The sequence below is a fragment of the Rhizomucor pusillus genome, assembly GCF_041956525.1.
Source record: "Rhizomucor pusillus strain CBS 183.67 unplaced genomic scaffold VTP01scaffold_5, whole genome shotgun sequence".
Taxonomy (NCBI): domain Eukaryota; kingdom Fungi; phylum Mucoromycota; class Mucoromycetes; order Mucorales; family Lichtheimiaceae; genus Rhizomucor; species Rhizomucor pusillus.
Window position 1 is genome coordinate 1,010,168 of NW_027192147.1, and position 15,865 is coordinate 1,026,032.

The 15,865-nt window shown below is 43.3% G+C and overlaps 5 protein-coding genes across 5 annotated transcripts; 2 read left to right on the plus strand and 3 right to left on the minus strand.

The window, feature by feature from the left end:
• Positions 1 to 355: 355 nt before the first annotated feature.
• VTP01DRAFT_8550 (uncharacterized protein) lies at positions 356 to 3,871 on the minus strand (the record flags this gene model as incomplete). The annotated part of the gene is made up of 8 exons (XM_069387684.1): positions 356 to 467; positions 530 to 753; positions 818 to 1,026; positions 1,102 to 1,189; positions 1,247 to 1,579; positions 1,645 to 2,053; positions 2,116 to 3,391; positions 3,463 to 3,871. 8 exons carry the CDS (start codon positions 3,869 to 3,871, stop codon positions 356 to 358), a joined length of 3,060 nt encoding a protein of 1,019 aa, XP_069241428.1.
• Positions 3,872 to 4,288: 417 nt separating this feature from the next.
• Positions 4,289 to 4,757, minus strand: VTP01DRAFT_8551 (uncharacterized protein; the record flags this gene model as incomplete). Its single annotated transcript, XM_069387685.1, has 2 exons — positions 4,289 to 4,594; positions 4,659 to 4,757. The coding sequence occupies 2 exons, from the start codon at positions 4,755 to 4,757 to the stop codon at positions 4,289 to 4,291; spliced, it is 405 nt and encodes a 134-aa protein (XP_069241429.1).
• A 1,856-nt stretch (positions 4,758 to 6,613) lies between these two features.
• Positions 6,614 to 9,361, plus strand: VTP01DRAFT_8552 (uncharacterized protein; the record flags this gene model as incomplete). Its single annotated transcript, XM_069387686.1, has 11 exons — positions 6,614 to 6,632; positions 6,684 to 6,871; positions 6,929 to 7,083; positions 7,139 to 7,280; positions 7,336 to 7,442; positions 7,500 to 7,591; positions 7,646 to 7,784; positions 7,843 to 7,950; positions 8,002 to 8,255; positions 8,307 to 8,506; positions 9,110 to 9,361. The coding sequence occupies 11 exons, from the start codon at positions 6,614 to 6,616 to the stop codon at positions 9,359 to 9,361; spliced, it is 1,656 nt and encodes a 551-aa protein (XP_069241430.1).
• A 513-nt stretch (positions 9,362 to 9,874) lies between these two features.
• VTP01DRAFT_8553 (uncharacterized protein) lies at positions 9,875 to 10,462 on the minus strand (the record flags this gene model as incomplete). The annotated part of the gene is made up of 1 exon (XM_069387687.1): positions 9,875 to 10,462. One exon carries the CDS (start codon positions 10,460 to 10,462, stop codon positions 9,875 to 9,877), a length of 588 nt encoding a protein of 195 aa, XP_069241431.1.
• Positions 10,463 to 13,176: 2,714 nt separating this feature from the next.
• On the plus strand, positions 13,177 to 14,865 carry VTP01DRAFT_8554 (uncharacterized protein; the record flags this gene model as incomplete). The annotated part of the gene is made up of 7 exons (XM_069387688.1): positions 13,177 to 13,335; positions 13,393 to 13,418; positions 13,471 to 13,699; positions 13,769 to 14,168; positions 14,232 to 14,336; positions 14,400 to 14,610; positions 14,679 to 14,865. The coding sequence occupies 7 exons, from the start codon at positions 13,177 to 13,179 to the stop codon at positions 14,863 to 14,865; spliced, it is 1,317 nt and encodes a 438-aa protein (XP_069241432.1).
• Between the last annotated feature and the right edge of the window lie 1,000 nt (positions 14,866 to 15,865).

A 15,865-nucleotide genomic window follows, 5' to 3' on the forward strand; every position in this document is an offset into this window, starting at 1 on the left:
CCGCCAGAGTCGGTTTACCTGCTGTGGTTCATTGTCTTTCCGTGGTCTCTAGGATCTAAAAAACCTCCTGACTGCCCACACTCCGTCTCCACTTTAAAGTTTCTACAATGGACTTGTTCTCATGGTTCATCTTATTAACAGGTAAATATTGGAAGTAAGTAAATATACTTCTGTTATATTTTCTTTCGATACAAATATGCAATGAAAGAATAAAGTCTATGAAGGGATTTCAAACATCAACAATGTTTAGTCTATCTTTTGAGTGGTGCGTGCTTGATAAAAGCTGTATTATGTAATCAAATCATTTTGATGGTTGATTGTTGAGGAACGATGAATAGGCGGAATGGGGGTGAGACTATGGGGTGAGTGCTATTTGGTTTACAGAGTCAATAAAGGCGTTAGATGGAGGATCGATTCCCTGTAAGGATGATAATCTTTGCGTAAAATACAATGCATCCTTTGCCAGTCTGCATAAGATTTTAATTAGCAAAGAACAATAGTTGGATGTAGTATACTACATGACACTTGCCTATTTTTTCCTGTTTCTGTTTTGATTGACAATTTAGCAACTTCCTGCGTGAGCTGTGATGTAAAGGATTGGAACACTTCTGACATGATGTTGCGCAAGTCTTGCTGTGGTAGATATTTGTTGAGGACCTTATGCAGAGTCATTGTTTCTTTGACCAGAACTTCCATGTACTGGTTTGCATTTTTACCAGAGGCCTTTTCTTCCTCATTATCCCATTGAATAACCTTTGCGATTTATGCAATTGAGACCTTTGTTGATATTTTGGATATTCATTTGCGTTATCTTTACCTGCATCGCTTTAACATGGACTGTGAATCTTTCATTCATGATAGCTACCAGCTTTGCATGAATTTCGCTCTGGTGGTCAGTGTAGTCCTTGAGGATACGATCGAATTCTGACAACAAGACCGCATGCTTTGCGGGCATGTGCTTTTGTACACATGTTCTCAGTGATGGTATCAATCCGATCATGACTCCTAGAGACTGGGAAGCTAAGGCTATAAGATACAACCGATGGTTAGCGATATATTTCCACTGTTTCCAATCCCGTAAGGAAACAATAAAATGGTTACCCAAGTGTTTTGCTGAAATATTTTTGAGACCGGCCGAACGCATGGCGCCTGCACCAAGGATGACTTGGCACACTCGTGAATTGAAAAGCTGCAAATAAAACAAGGTTTAGTGACTGAATACATATCCAGTTGTCTGATTAGCTACCTTGAGCAGTTCTACAAGCTTTTGCATGATATCGGTTGCCACGCCTTCCAAGTTGCCGATACAACGCAAGTATTCTTCAAACATCTTAATGATCAGCAAACTGCATCCAACAACAAAGTAGTTGGTGCCTTTCACGGTCAAGAAACGTGAACTCTTGCGCTCGCTTTCTTGATCGTCCGCCGCCGTGGCCGAGAGTATGCTTCCATCACAAATACGATCGACGATCCTTTGGAAATCTCCCGGAACTTCACTAGCAGCCCACTGCTCATTCTCGATAAGCTGTGCTTCTTGCTTCACTCTCTCCATATGGAAATGGTCAACGAATGCTTTTTGCTATTTTTCAAGAAATATCCCGGTTAGAGAAGCATCGAATGATTATTGATTAGGCTAGATTTTACCTGCGACAGGACAGTTCCCCGCAAGCCATAGCATGTCCTCCCACACAGTGCTTCAGAGCGTTGGATGAACCCTCGCAGTACACTTGCAAGGCGATAGAAGTCTGTAGGGTTAAGTTGCGCATTCTGCTCTCCGCGGAACCCAATAAGTTTTGCACATCGAGTATGTGCCATGTCTGCAGCCGCGAAGACTGTCTCTGCGGATTCTTTCATGACAGCTTGCATATCCATTCGAGCATATTCATCAAAATTCTGCGCATCCATACATTCCTCCATTGACTGGCACAAAAGTTTGTGGTATGTGGCTGCACATTGAATAGACCGGATAACGGTTACAAAGACGTTAAGCAGCAAATCGAAGAATGAATCAAAAGGCATTGTCCGCAGTTGCTTGGCAATGGTGTTTTGTTGTCTACTCAGAAAGTATATGAGTAATCACATAATAGTCGGCCAATAGGTTGATCTGGGACATACCCATTGGTATCACGACTGTTGTTAGAGGTACTGGGTGGGTATTGTTTGCGTATATAGTCTTTGATTTCCGACAAGAGCCTTTCGCGGTATCCTTGCATAGTTGTAGCAAGCATGCTTGTTCTCAAAAGGCCTTTCATGCTGGGTATAAGACGCTCCTTGAGCTCTGTTTGTTCTTCAGGTTGGAGTTTCCATAAATCTTTTGCGTGTGCAAAATCTTTCTTTGCGGCGCCGTAATCGGTAGTCTCGATTTTGTAGCTTAAATCCGACAACAATATACTCATGAAATCGTGCTGCATCATGATACCGACAGCTTTGTGCATTTCATCCAATTGTGACGAAAAATTCGCCAGAGCTCGAACGTTTTTCAGATCCACATCCATGTTTGCTTCGTCGCTCGTCAAAAGTGCGCGAGTCTCCTCTATAAGATCCAAAGCTGCAAAGTAATCTCCCTGACCCAACAAGACTTGGATCGTCGGCTGAGCCGCTCGGACTTCCTTGATTAGCTCGATAGCCTTCTGTAATCGCTCCAGATTTCGTCTCCGCACTTGCAACCGTACTATTTGTAAACCTTCATCACATTCTGTTTTGTGAATTTGTTTCATCTTTTGACGGATGGTATGGATTTGAGATACGCAATCAAGCGTCTGCTGATGTAGCGCCTGCAAGTTTGATAGAGCTTCAAAGAAGGACGTCGATCTATTCTCGATTTCACGGATCAAGTGAACTTCGACGGTATCCAGATAATACGATAACTTCTCTTGCAAGATGCTATTTGTCGACACTGGTGGATTTGGTCCGCTGTTTCCCGTGATATCTGCTCCTTCACATACAACATCAAATGTGCGTGGATTTTCAAGCTGAAATTCTGGTTCGAAGAAGATTGACGGGACGTTTTCCAGCATGGGTAATTCTCGAGATTGTTCATCCACGACACTTTCGGTTGCAAGACTTTCGCTGGATAAGACCTGATGCATCGGCAAGCTGTATGGATTGCGACTGCTCCGTCGCTGGTGCGCTGGTAACGACGCGTCATCCGTATCGAGTATATTATGCAACGATCCATACGGTGAAAGCGTTGGCGACGTGATTGCATGACCCTCCTCCTCTGTTGCTTTATTTTGCTTGTATCTCTCGAATACTGGCTGAATATGCGCCAAATAACTGTCGAAATCCGATGCCTTCACTTTTGGTATCGATGCATGAGGCACAGGTGGCACATCCACCTTGCTAGGTTTCGTTGAATTTTGCCCACGTTTTGCCGGATCGTTCAAGACACCTGCACTGTTTTAGCATACCAGATCTCTTGACTCCTTCATGCGGTGTAAAGGGGTGTTGGTTGACAGGTACCTGAAATAGCATTGAAGCCAATATCTCGAGTTGTCCATGGTAAGGATGTCTCGCTCATTGTGCTAAAATTCGAGTAGCCTGAATGCCGACGCGTATGTGCACCAGCGTTACCATGCATAAGCCGGTGAGCGTTGAAAGGTCGGCCAAACGATGAAGCTGATCGAATGGAGGGCGGTCGGCTCGACGAGGATTGAACAGGCCCTTCATCACGTTGCAGCGATCGCTCTCTAGATAGTTTAGGAGGGCTAATATTGGGAAAAGCAGGCGTGGAAGGAGACGTGGACTGAGGCGTAGGAGCAATGCTAGGGCCGAGATGGCGCCGCGATGTCACTGCGCTGGCTGACACATGCCGTTGGTGCAAGTGAGTTTTTGTCCCGTTTTCGCCTTGCTGCGGCGGTCGCGATTGCATCACGCCCTTGGAACTCTTATTCTTTCCTGTTGCTCAAGCCGAACCAAAGGTCCGTTCAGAAGACAGGTTTGCTGAAAATGGCCAAGAAGGGACCTATCCTATGGCGGGGTCTCCAAACGCCGCTCCAGAAAACATCTGATTAGTACACACACACTCTCTCTCTGGTACCCTTTGTATTTCGCTTCATCCAATTCAGATTATTGTTTATATTCCCATATTATTGTGACTCATATTGCTCTGCTGATATCTCGGTGTTTTCGGAATAACAGGCAACAATCGTTTGTAACTTATTCGGGTGATCCATTTATTTTTTTAAGCACACAGAATGCAGGGAAAAACGGAAAGGAAAGAAAGCAAGACTTTTCAAAACATCGTTTATATCATATGTACAGCGGTTTATTTACACAGAAAAATGGTTTATCGATGGAAGCGTTTAAGGTTATACTGCGTTGGATCCGGACCATCATCGGTTAGAGCGGATGCACCGAAAGTCTCCTCAATCTTTGTTCCAACACGCTCAAAGCCTTCAGGATCCGTGTGATGCATAGCATCAACGTCTCGTTTGATAGCATCCATTGCACTTTTGTTGATACCATGACCGATTTCATGCTGGCTAGACTGTTCGGTTGCCTTGCCGACGCTACCAGCGTTGATACTTTGCTGCACATCGGCGGCTGTCTCCTTGGCTCGATCTTGCGTCTCTGTCATTGCATTATGCAGTGCCTGTACATTCTTGAAAGTGTCAAACAAATAGTTCCACAATGACAACAACAAAGCTGTAACCTACGTGATCGATGCTATCGACCAAAGAGTGCTTCAGAGAAGAAAGGTTCTTCTGGTGCTCGTCGTATTCTTTTTGAATAGCTTCGTCTGATTCAAACTGCATGGTTCTGATTACAAGTTCTACCGTTGATTTGAGAGCGAGGACTGAGGACTGCCTCACGTATATATATATATATATATATATCTGGAGACAAGGGAGTTTACATCACCATGTGGTAATCATCGAAACATGACCATAATTTTTTTTGCTCATCCCCCCAGACATCGGTTTCTTCTCGAGCACTACCGAGATAATGCACCTGACGTTGCAGTGTCTAATTTCTATTCTTTTCGACTAAAGGAGCTCGCAGCAAAATCAAGCTAAACAACTAAGGAAATCGAGTGGAAGGTAATGGATACAAAAATTTCTGAACTGTATCAGAATGAATAATCCAACTGTTGTTTCGTGTTACGCCCCGGGAAACGTATTGAGAATAGTGCGAATCTAGAGAGCCGTGGCTTCGTTTTCCCGAAATGTATTAAGAGTAGACTTGACCAAGTCAGTGCGCGCGACCGTTGCGCCTCTTTGGACTTGGATAGAAAATCTTCGCCATAAGGAACCAGAATGCCCAATTAAGAACTGCAACGCGTAGCTAACTACACTGCACTAGTCCAATCGTTAAGCGAGGCTCACCATCCTTGCCAAGTATTAGTATAAGCTTCTGATTCATCTCTCGTTATTACTATGATCCCATTGCTTTTTTGATACAAGAAAGGGTGAGACTCGTTTATGCCGTCCAAATTGAAAGCACGGCCGTTGCGAATTCTTATTGGTCAAGAGAGAGGTCATTGTCGGAGAAACTGCAGTCAACGTCATCTCCTCCGTCAGCTTCTGCAACGTGGTTGCCTAGTACTTATTTTCTTGCAATCTAGGGCATTACAAGCTATGATACGGAAGTCTCTGTACCCTGCACCCTTCTACACAGGTAGTCGTACCTAGTGCTTAAAGCATTAGCACTGATGAGAAATTTCCGGTACTTGGCCATGTGCCGTGTACTGGGAGTGGGAAGGGACTTCCATGAATCGAAGATCTGCCGGTACAAAATGAAGCCAAATTGATTCTTTGACCTCGATCATCGAATTGATGCCGTCTAGTAAGTGTCTGATCTCTATTATGATTAGGGTTAATCGTAGGCTAATGTTGCAAAAGAGTGTTTATTTTCCTGCGTTGTTGACATGCTTTAGATTCCTATAGAGGAAGATCTTCGTACTCTGTTTATACCGGAAATTCACGGGTGTTAGTAATAGTTTATTGGGTGAAAGGCTTAGATAACTTAGTTATAAGAAATGGCTCAAGTAGTCCCTACGAGTGTAATACAGTGAATTGTCCTAAATTCATCACGATTAGAGCTGGCTCTCGCTGTTTTCAGCGTTTTTCCACGTAAACAAAGTCTGATATGACTCCTAAATATTCCACATCTCGCGTCGAGCTCCATAATTTCAGTGTTTCCTACCGTCTTTGGAAAGTTGAATTTAACGAGGATTGCTATACGAGACAAGAAAGCGAGGTATTCAAGACAGCTCATAAATGGCAATTCCCTTAATTACGAGAAGGAAGATAAACAAATAGGCCATATGCCAGCAGACGCTGGCTGTTTAGATATAAATATACCGCAAACCTGATGAAAAAGGGCGTCAAAGGAATGTCATCGATAGAGGGAATCAATAAAGGCAAAGAGGATATGTATCAATAGGAAAGAAGGCTGTACTTGAAGCATAATATAGAGGAAAAAATCGGATATCAGACATTCATAATAGACGTAGAGTACCTTACAACTGAACAATATCGATGATCTTCTACTATACATCATTCGCGAGATTCTGTTCTCTTTATAAACAAAATTTGTCCACGGGAGGGCGATCCATCGGGCGTCAAAGGCGGCGCTGCGGGTGCGCACATAGCAATAACCTTCTTTCACTATGACTACCTCATTGCCTGGTAACGATCTGCTGTCGTGATATGACAATCACCGTTACTAACTTATCGAAGAATACTGGAGCTCCATCAGGGACTTCGATATAACGGCGTACGATACGGCGTATATAACTAAATATCCGTCGGCGACCAAACAGATCGCGCACACAGCTTGCCAACAAGATATCCGAACGTTGAAAAGGCTCCATCAAAGTGATGTTTCCTGGCGAAAGCTGCTGAAGTTTGCTAAAAAGAAACTCAAGGTAAGTAAGTCTCACGTTTTTACATTAAATATAGCGTCTTTATCAATATCCCGTAAGAATTGTCACAGAGATTATGCAAACGTGAAGCTTTGGTCGGAGGAACGAGAGGAGTTGGCAAGAATCGGGCTAGAGAAATCGAAGCAGAGTATAAAGCAACACACAGCGGTGGATAAGTATCTGACAGCAGCGATCGAGGAGAAGACAGAAAGCCTGTAAGTCCAGGTGTTCATTGATATCGAAGATTAGGTTCCTAACGCCTGATATTAGGAAGAGACCACATGGAGAGGGTAGTTCTGACGACTCAGACACAAATGTCAGCTCATCAGAGTATTACAAGCGCGCAAGAACGCGATATAAGTATGGACAAGAAAGTAACGTATTAAGCAATATCATGGATGACTCTGCACGCGTAAGTACACCCAAGTTTTGGCTATGTATCATCTTTTCATAGTAAGGTGAGATAGTGGCTCTGGAACTCTTTGGACATCACAGGCATCCTCATGGAGTATCGCCGCGCTGCTGTCAGCTTAAATAAAAAGAAAGAAGGGGGAATGTCAGATTTGAGAATCCTGTAAGTAAATTTGATGATAACCCATCACCGCATATCGATTTATTCGAATTTGCATAGGTACTTGAGTCATATCATCTATTTTTCTGCTGATTATAAACAATCGTTGACCAAGGAATTTCTCACAGTCCAGGAGCATGATGCATTCATGCGTACCCTTAAAGACAAGTCTCACAAACTTCCAAAACAGGCTCGTACTTGAGCAGAAGAAGTAAAGGAAATGGTGCAATCGGGCGAGGCCTACTCCCTTCGAACACTGAAGTTGTTCACCTCGTCTTGTCTACAAACAGCCCTCAAGAAAGACCAAAGTGATCTGGCTATGTTTGCAGATATCCTGCATCGGATGTACGTGTCGTAACTATAAAGCTTGTGGTCTGGGCTAACGGAAGTATAGTGCATCAAGATTGCTCAAAAAGTACAAAGGATCCTTGGAGGATTCCTTCCTCAAGGATCGCTTCGCGGACATTGTGGATGTCATTTTCGGAGAAGAGCGAAAGCTGGAGCATAACTGGTAAGAAGTCACCCATCTAAATGCTCATGAAAACTAACTAGTTTCAATCAGGGCAAAAAAAACCATGCCCATCTTCCAAAAAATACCCAAAGACATCAAAGTCGATTACCAGGTGGTGTCTATTTCGCCAAAGCAAAGGAGTATCACACTGCTGACGTTGGAAGCGAAGTCACCATCGGAAAAGAACAGGACCTGCAATGGTTACAATGACTTCTTGAAGCTTGGCAAGGAGATGAAATGCATATGTGACAACCTTGTATCACTTAGTGTCCGAGAACCTGTGGTGACAGGCATACTAGTGAAAGGTACGAAAATGAGAAGGTGATTCGCGTACATTGAGCAAATAGAGGTTTTAGGTTTTGAATGCCGATTGTACAAACTGAGCTTGCGCCATGAGGCCATTTACGAAATGGTTGAAATTGGTTCCTTCCGGCTTCCCGATTCCCTTTTGGAGGTGGAAAGTTTACCTGGAGCTGTTGAAGAAATAATGATGTTGAAGGAAAGTGCAATAAAAATTAAGACTTTCGTAAACCTAATACTAAACGAAAAAATAGAGGTTTGTGATGTCAACGGCGGACAAAGTACAGATGAGATATGACTTGGAGTCGCAAGATATCAGACCCACTTGTGAGGAAGTGAATTATGTCAGATCGTCATGTGGAAAGCCGACAAAAATTTCGAATAAAAGAGACTAAGGGAACTCTCTAAAAAAGTATGAAAAGTGATCAACGAGTATCCCACCCTCCCTAAGTAATAGCTTGCTTGTAACTGACCCTATTTGTTATATACAATGTTGGAACTTGAACTTGGGCCGTTCAGCAAGGATGACGCATTAGGCAGATTTAAGCGAATCGCCGTGAAATTGATTTTAATGCTCTGAAACTAAATGCCAAAGAAATAAGGAACAATATTTGCATATATTCTATAAAAAGACAACGGGTGTTGTATCCATTGTCAGCAATCTCTTGAAGGATATGCTCACTCTATCGCGACTCGTCTCGGACTGAAGCAGCTTCTTTATTTAAAACTTCCATGACTTTCGCCTGAAACTCTTCAATCGGATTAAAAATAATGGAGAGTACGGCGACAAATGTACGATCTGGTACCAGTGCTCAGCAGTCCAGACAGTCTGCTGAATGGCTGCATTGTCCATCGTTAGTGCTCAGAACCTGTATATAGTCTTCGATTCATTTACTTTTCCTCGTCAAGTTTCGATGCTATCTTGCAGTCAAAATGGCTCAATTTCGTTAGACTGCCCAATTTCAGAACTCCATGGCTCAAATTCAAACGAATACCTACTTCCGTAGAGCTGCCTAAAATTAAGTTCCACAGTGTGGCTCCCGGTATACTTGCTAGAGCTGCTACATATTCCGAATATCCATTAGCGTCAGCATACATTAAGCTAGTTTGAATATCTTTTATTCTGTTCTCAGTCAAGTAATAGAATGGGGGACATAACCTCCTTTCAAACTGCATATACACACTATTGTACTGTTTTTCGCATTTCAACAAGCTCAATTTTCTATGGAGGCGATGTGCAAAGCAGCAGACGAAATATCTCACATCAAGTTTAGACTGCTTCGGCGAACTTAGATAAAGGAGTGGCGTGTGAGCCGTAAGCTGCCAGGAGCTCCGAGTGAATGTATATAATATAAAGTCATGCGATATTCACGAGTGGACGAAAATGGGACATCTTATTTCGGCAAAGACCGATTTGTCACTCTTTTAATAATGAAGATAACAAAGACAAAAAATGGCTTTAGCAGATTAAAAGGAAACAAAAGGAACACAAATTACTAAATGGTAGAGAGTACGATAATGATACTATGCTAAGTAGGATGACGTGGAGGTGACAAAGGCGAAGAAGATATAGAGAAAGTTGCGTGACGGTGTTGAGAAAGTGCAAAGTAGATACGCATATATTCTATGCGTTGTTAACGGAAGTAACAGAAGTTGTGGAGTCGGTCATGAGCGATGGAGTATCCTCGTCGGAAGGCGAGTCGAGACTAATCGGGCGGGGCATGCTAATATAAGATTGGTAGGACGATGATTTGCGGCTAACGATGGCGGAGGGTGTAAAAAATGAGCAATGCTTCTTGCCGTTCTCCTCGGTGCGAGTGGTAAGACATTCTGGACCAGGAAGCTTGAAGGCTAGCGCCTCTTCATCCAATTCAATCCAGTGGTCTCGCTTGGAGTCCAACGTCGGCGATGGTGGCAAATACACACCAGAGTCATTGATGGTCGATAACTTGTAAACTTGGCCCTTTGCAGTCTCTCGAAGAGCAGTTGTGCTTTCGATTTTGTGGCCAGCCAATGTCAGTGCTGGAGGCATGGCAATGGTGTATTTTGTGTGTTTCTTCTTTTCTTCATTGTTTGTAACAGCAGTGGTAGTTGTTGCGACCTTGTTCGACTTTTGCCAAAACTTGCCGGGCTTCAAGAACGACTTGTAAGAAGATGCCCGTTGTTGCGTAGGAAATTCGGTTGTATCCATGGTAGCAGCTGCGCCCGACATGTGTTAGAGAAGGAATATACAACGATAGCGAGAAATAATAAGAGGGCAAAAAGGAACAGAATGCCCAGAATACTTAGCGAGAGACCAGAACCATTATATAGGGCCCCACCGGGTGCAGTAGGAAATGAAACCTTTCCATAAAGGGTCTTCTCGGTGAATGACGTCGATTGGGCACCTTGCAAAATTTTTTGATAGGCTCATCATAGTATAACCCCCAAAATACATCCCCTAGCAACAAATCATCAATTTCGTTTCTTTGCTTGGTATTCGATTATACAAAGCCATCCTTTGCATGTACATTCTTGCTTTTGCCACGGTGGTCCCATGTGGGGGAATCGGAGTTGTTTACCTGGCTAATGCATGCTGAGCGGGCACATGAACTGATGGCCCTGCGAATATGTACCGTAGCAATTGTCAAACAAATAGAATTGAGCATTTAGAGTTGCTTGTTATTGCTTGTTCTACAAACTGGTAAGCTTGTCTGCATCATTGAAATTAAAAATGGCAAGCGACCTGGCCCAGCAAAAAGACGTACGTACTTTGTGTTTACGAAAGCGTCGTACAAGCAAAAAGCGCATGAGCTCATGCTCGCTTTCTACATTTTCCGCTGCTACAGATGATCAAAAGGATCTGCAACTTGCTATCTTTCGTATCACTTAGCTGGCTAGCTGGTACAGTGCGATTCATTGCTCTCGCTGCTGGTTTAATTCGCGCAACGACGATGGAGTCGGAAAAGTATCCATAATTATCTTTCTCCTTCCGGATGTTATATTTTCCCGGAGAAAAAGCTCGTTTACAATGAGCCCAGTTTCTCCCATTGTCCCGTTTCTTGGCAGCTGGCTCGGAACATCATCTGACATGGAAGTTTATAATCCATCTCCGTTTTCGCTATGGTTTGAAATCCTCGAAGACCGTGCAGTGGCCCCTTACTTAAGCAACCATGTACAACACTACTGTGTATGCACAAACCAACAGTATGTGTATATAAGAAATGCATGCATAGAAATCATCCTACTTGGCAGACAGACCAGCTCCAATAAAATTGCTGCAAAATGGATTGTTCTTTCGATTATGTTGTAATAAATGGGATCAGCATTCTATGTTCAGCTGCTTTACCAGTGATACGGTATTTCTCGCAGGGTCGCAGGAAACCTTCAAAGAATGTGTAATTTGTCATCTATACTTTCGTCTCTAACTGCAGTGCATCCATATCCTTTCAATAGTTGCCTGCAGTGAAACTGGATTGACCAAACATCTTTCGTTGCTACGATATTCGCAAGGTCATTTCATGATCATGTTCTTAGAAGAAATTCGTTATTCCTAGACCAGTATGCAGCCTATTTGAATGCTTTCTCGGTATACATCCCTTGCTATTGATGAAAAATTTCCATCGGACCACATGGTCCATGATAGATATTGACGAATAAGAAGATATGCTGGATGATTGCTTACATGAGTAATGGTTGTTATATTCGTCGTCCTCCTTCAGTGTCAAAAGCAAAAAAGAAGAGAATACTATAAACCTGTTATGCTGGATTGAGCAGAAGTGATAAGCGATTTGATCGGTATCCATCATATGCACGCGATCTTATTGTCCTAAGGCATATCTTGATCAAGTTTCTTAATTGGGTGATACACCGTATATATGTCCTACATACGCCGATGATGATGAAATGCGATGCACTAAAGCGGGATGTGATCACGGAAATATTCTTTTTCTATCTATGTACCAAAGTACGATACATGTTGTTAGCCGACGCAATAAGGGATAATTCTGAATGCGCTATCTTTTGGTGTCCACTTTCTCGGGAAGAACTCAAGGAAATTACAAGTCGCGCGCTAGTGCCTTGGTTTTCTTGATGATTTGAACAATGCATGTATACTTTAAAGTTTTCTGTCACTGCACGGACTGCAGCAGTTCCAAGTCATCGTATTTCAAAAAACGTGGGTGTGTCGTGGGAATTCAAGTACAAAGAAACTTGCGATTGGTGTCCTTTTCACTGTACGTCCCGGGGCTACAAGTTCCTGGAATACCTACTAAAAGATGTGGAGTTGGAAGCTTTAAGCGTTTGACTGGTCCATCGGAAGGAAGTATTTGTCAGAGACTTCCCAATCAAAAAGCGTTGCGGGATGATCGGTCGGAATACAGAAATATTGAACGTCGAAAACAGAATATTGGATACCTACCAGCGACGAAAACCATAGAATTATGCTACATACTCGTGATTTCCAACCCGCAATTGCTTTAACAAGCCTGCTAGAACCATATATAACGGTGTTACTTTGAAGACTAGGTCAAATTACATAGTAGGAACCAGGAAACCGGGTCTTCGGGTCGAATGTTGCCAGGTTTCAGTTTGTAATGCATCAATTCTAATAATCTCCACAGTATGTATTGACGCCATATATCTCAAACCAACAAACCCTTCCTATTCCTGCAGCGAAATGTGTACCATACATTAAATTCGTAGGATTTATTCTCGACAGAACAGTTTTCTATCTGGAACCGCGAGTGGGGGAACCACCAATGAAATTGGTTATTCGGGATAGCAAAAGGGCGGGGATGAGCTAGGAATGATAAAGTACGGTGTGGAACGTGAAAATCTAGGTTCTACAGGTCCCACTCATTTAAATACAAAAGGCAAAAAAGCAATGTTCGTTTCCACGGTTTACCCATCCACAAAGTTTGACACCTAAGACACACACAAAATAGAATGCCTGAATCTCGCAGGAGTGACAGCATTGACGAAGTCAAAAAGACACAAGTTGAGGTTGATGAGAAGACAGGAACCTCCACTACAGATCATCACATCCAAGAGCGACAACCGCCTGATGGTGGTATCGCCTGGCTGATCCTTTTGGGTTGCTTCTTTGTAAGTTCATAATACTTGCTGGATTTACAACATAAGGCTTACTGAATACACTTTTAGGGTTTATTCAGCACGCAAGTGTTACAGTCAACTGTGGCTTCTGATACTCTTGGAGGATAACACTTTGTTTTACTACAGTCAGGGCTATGGATACAGCTGGGGTGTATTTCTCAAATATTACAACAAAAACGTATATCCCAATGAAATGACAAATCTGACCTGGATTGGCTCGCTGTGGTTTGGTCTCACCAACATCACCGGACCGATATATGTATACCTCGTTGGCAAGATGGGATACCGCTGGATGATCGGCATCGCATGTATACTTTCGGCGCTTGCCATGATGCTTGCCAGTATCACCAACTCAGTATGTGGAGCATTTCTCCGCACAGATTTACCATTTTTGATTAACAAAGCGTAAAACAAAAAAATTCAGATCTGGCAGCTGTACATTACACAAGGTGTCATGTCCGGCATAGGATCTTCCTTGGCATGGTTTCCATGTATCAGCGCACCTCAACAATGGTTTGATAAACGGCGTGGCCTCGCTGTTGGCATGGCGATTTCCGGTTCCGGCATTGGTGGCCTGGTGCTGTCCAATGTCGTCCAGGCTGCCATCCAGTCTGTCGGATACCAGTGGGCACTTCGAATCCTTGGATTTATCCAGTTTGCATTGCTGGCCTTTGCAACTGCAGTCGTAATGCCTCTGAACCCTTTGCCAAAGAACGTGCCCATATTTGATTTCAAGCCTCTCAAGAACAAGCAGTTCCTGATCCTTCTTGGAATCCATTTCATCGGTAACTTTGCATTCTACATCCCTTCTAGCTTTGTTCCCTGTAAGTATTGCTTCCCAGTTGATATATTAGCATGCATTTTCTCACCGATATCCTTCCCCGCAGCGTACGCCGACTATATGGGTCTGGATCCATGGATTGGCACCAACCTTTCTGCCATCATGTCTGCCATCATGTTTGTTGGCAAGATTGGCAACGGATTCATTGCCGGTAAGGCTCTCTTGTTTCTATATGCTATATAGATATTTATTAAGATACTTATTTGTTCATTAGATTATATCGGTCGAGCAAACATGGTTGTCATTTGCGGTGCTATGGCTGGTATCGTCCATCTGGCTATCTGGCTGACAGCTACAACGAGCGCCTCCGTGTGGGCATTTGCTGTCCTCTACGGCTGGTTCGGCGGCGGATATATAGCAATGATTACAGCTGTGATCGTTCAAGTCGTCGGTCTCGATCAAATCGAAGGTGCAACAGGATGGGCGTAAGTTACCCGTTGAATTGAATGTTTACCGCGGCATATATAGTTGTGCTAACTGGAACTCGCCTCAGATTTTTCGCTTGGATGTTCGGAGGCTTGTTTGGCCAACCGATCTCTTCTGCCATCATCAATCGAACCGCAGAACCTGATTACCATGGAGCAATCATCTTTGCCGGCGTCTTATTCTTGTTCGGTGCCTGCCTCGCTGTTACTCTTCGTATCATGCAAGGTGGCTGGAAGATTCTTGTCAAAGTCTGAACCCCTCTTTTCTCTGAAACCCCCGAACGGACCTGATCCGAGCGTCGTCGGTTGTCACCACCACTACCGCCTCTATCTCGTCACTTATCCTCGTTGTCGTCATTCTCGTCCGCCGCCGCCTCCTCCTCCTCCGTACTCACACACCACCGTCGTTAGTACTCCGTCACCACGTGTACTTCTAATTAGATTATTGAAAGAAAAAAGAAAAACCATACAATTCTTGTTGTGCTAAAGACTCGACCGTACAGACTATGATGATAAATTGTAAACTTGACTATTTATTAATGCTACATCTATCTTTTTGCTCGTCGTCGCCGCAATATGCCGTTAGCTATCCTTTTTTGTCATGTAACACGATATGAGTACATGTTGCCATGACGTTTGCAGTATGCAAGAGTCCACTGCTCGCTGGATGAGACCGCGCCATCCACAAAGCTGCTCTTGGTTCAGCCAGCATAGTTTCCGTCCGGGCGTGTTGCAACTCGTTTCGTAGCCCCAGCGGTTATCGTCGTATTCCTCCCTATCAGTATTGGCACGAGGATAAATCTAGAATGTGTAGGTGAGAGACTGGAACTCCAAGTTTCGAGTAAAAGGAGTTTAATTTGATATGGATGAGAGGGAAGATATGACATTGTATAAGCAGGAGTTAGTGAAGAGGATGGTTAGAGGAGTGTAGCACGGGGAGTTTTTACGCTGATGAGCACACGAAGCAAAGTTTTGAAACGACCTTAATGCATAAACAGGTACCGAGAAATGACTGCTAGGTTACTGGTGGGGAATACATATTTTATGCAAATAATGAAAAAAAGTAGCTTGAAGAAGAAGAAACATAACAATCATAACGGTGCATCAAGGATGACACTGTTAACGGAGAAGACAAATTCTACGGTAGTTGTTGGGGCGGCAATACACGAGTGTAGTAACGTTTATATTGCTATTTCTGATTGATATTTCGTGACATTTGAAGCAATCAATCGGAATAGTCCATGTAAGCATCCAT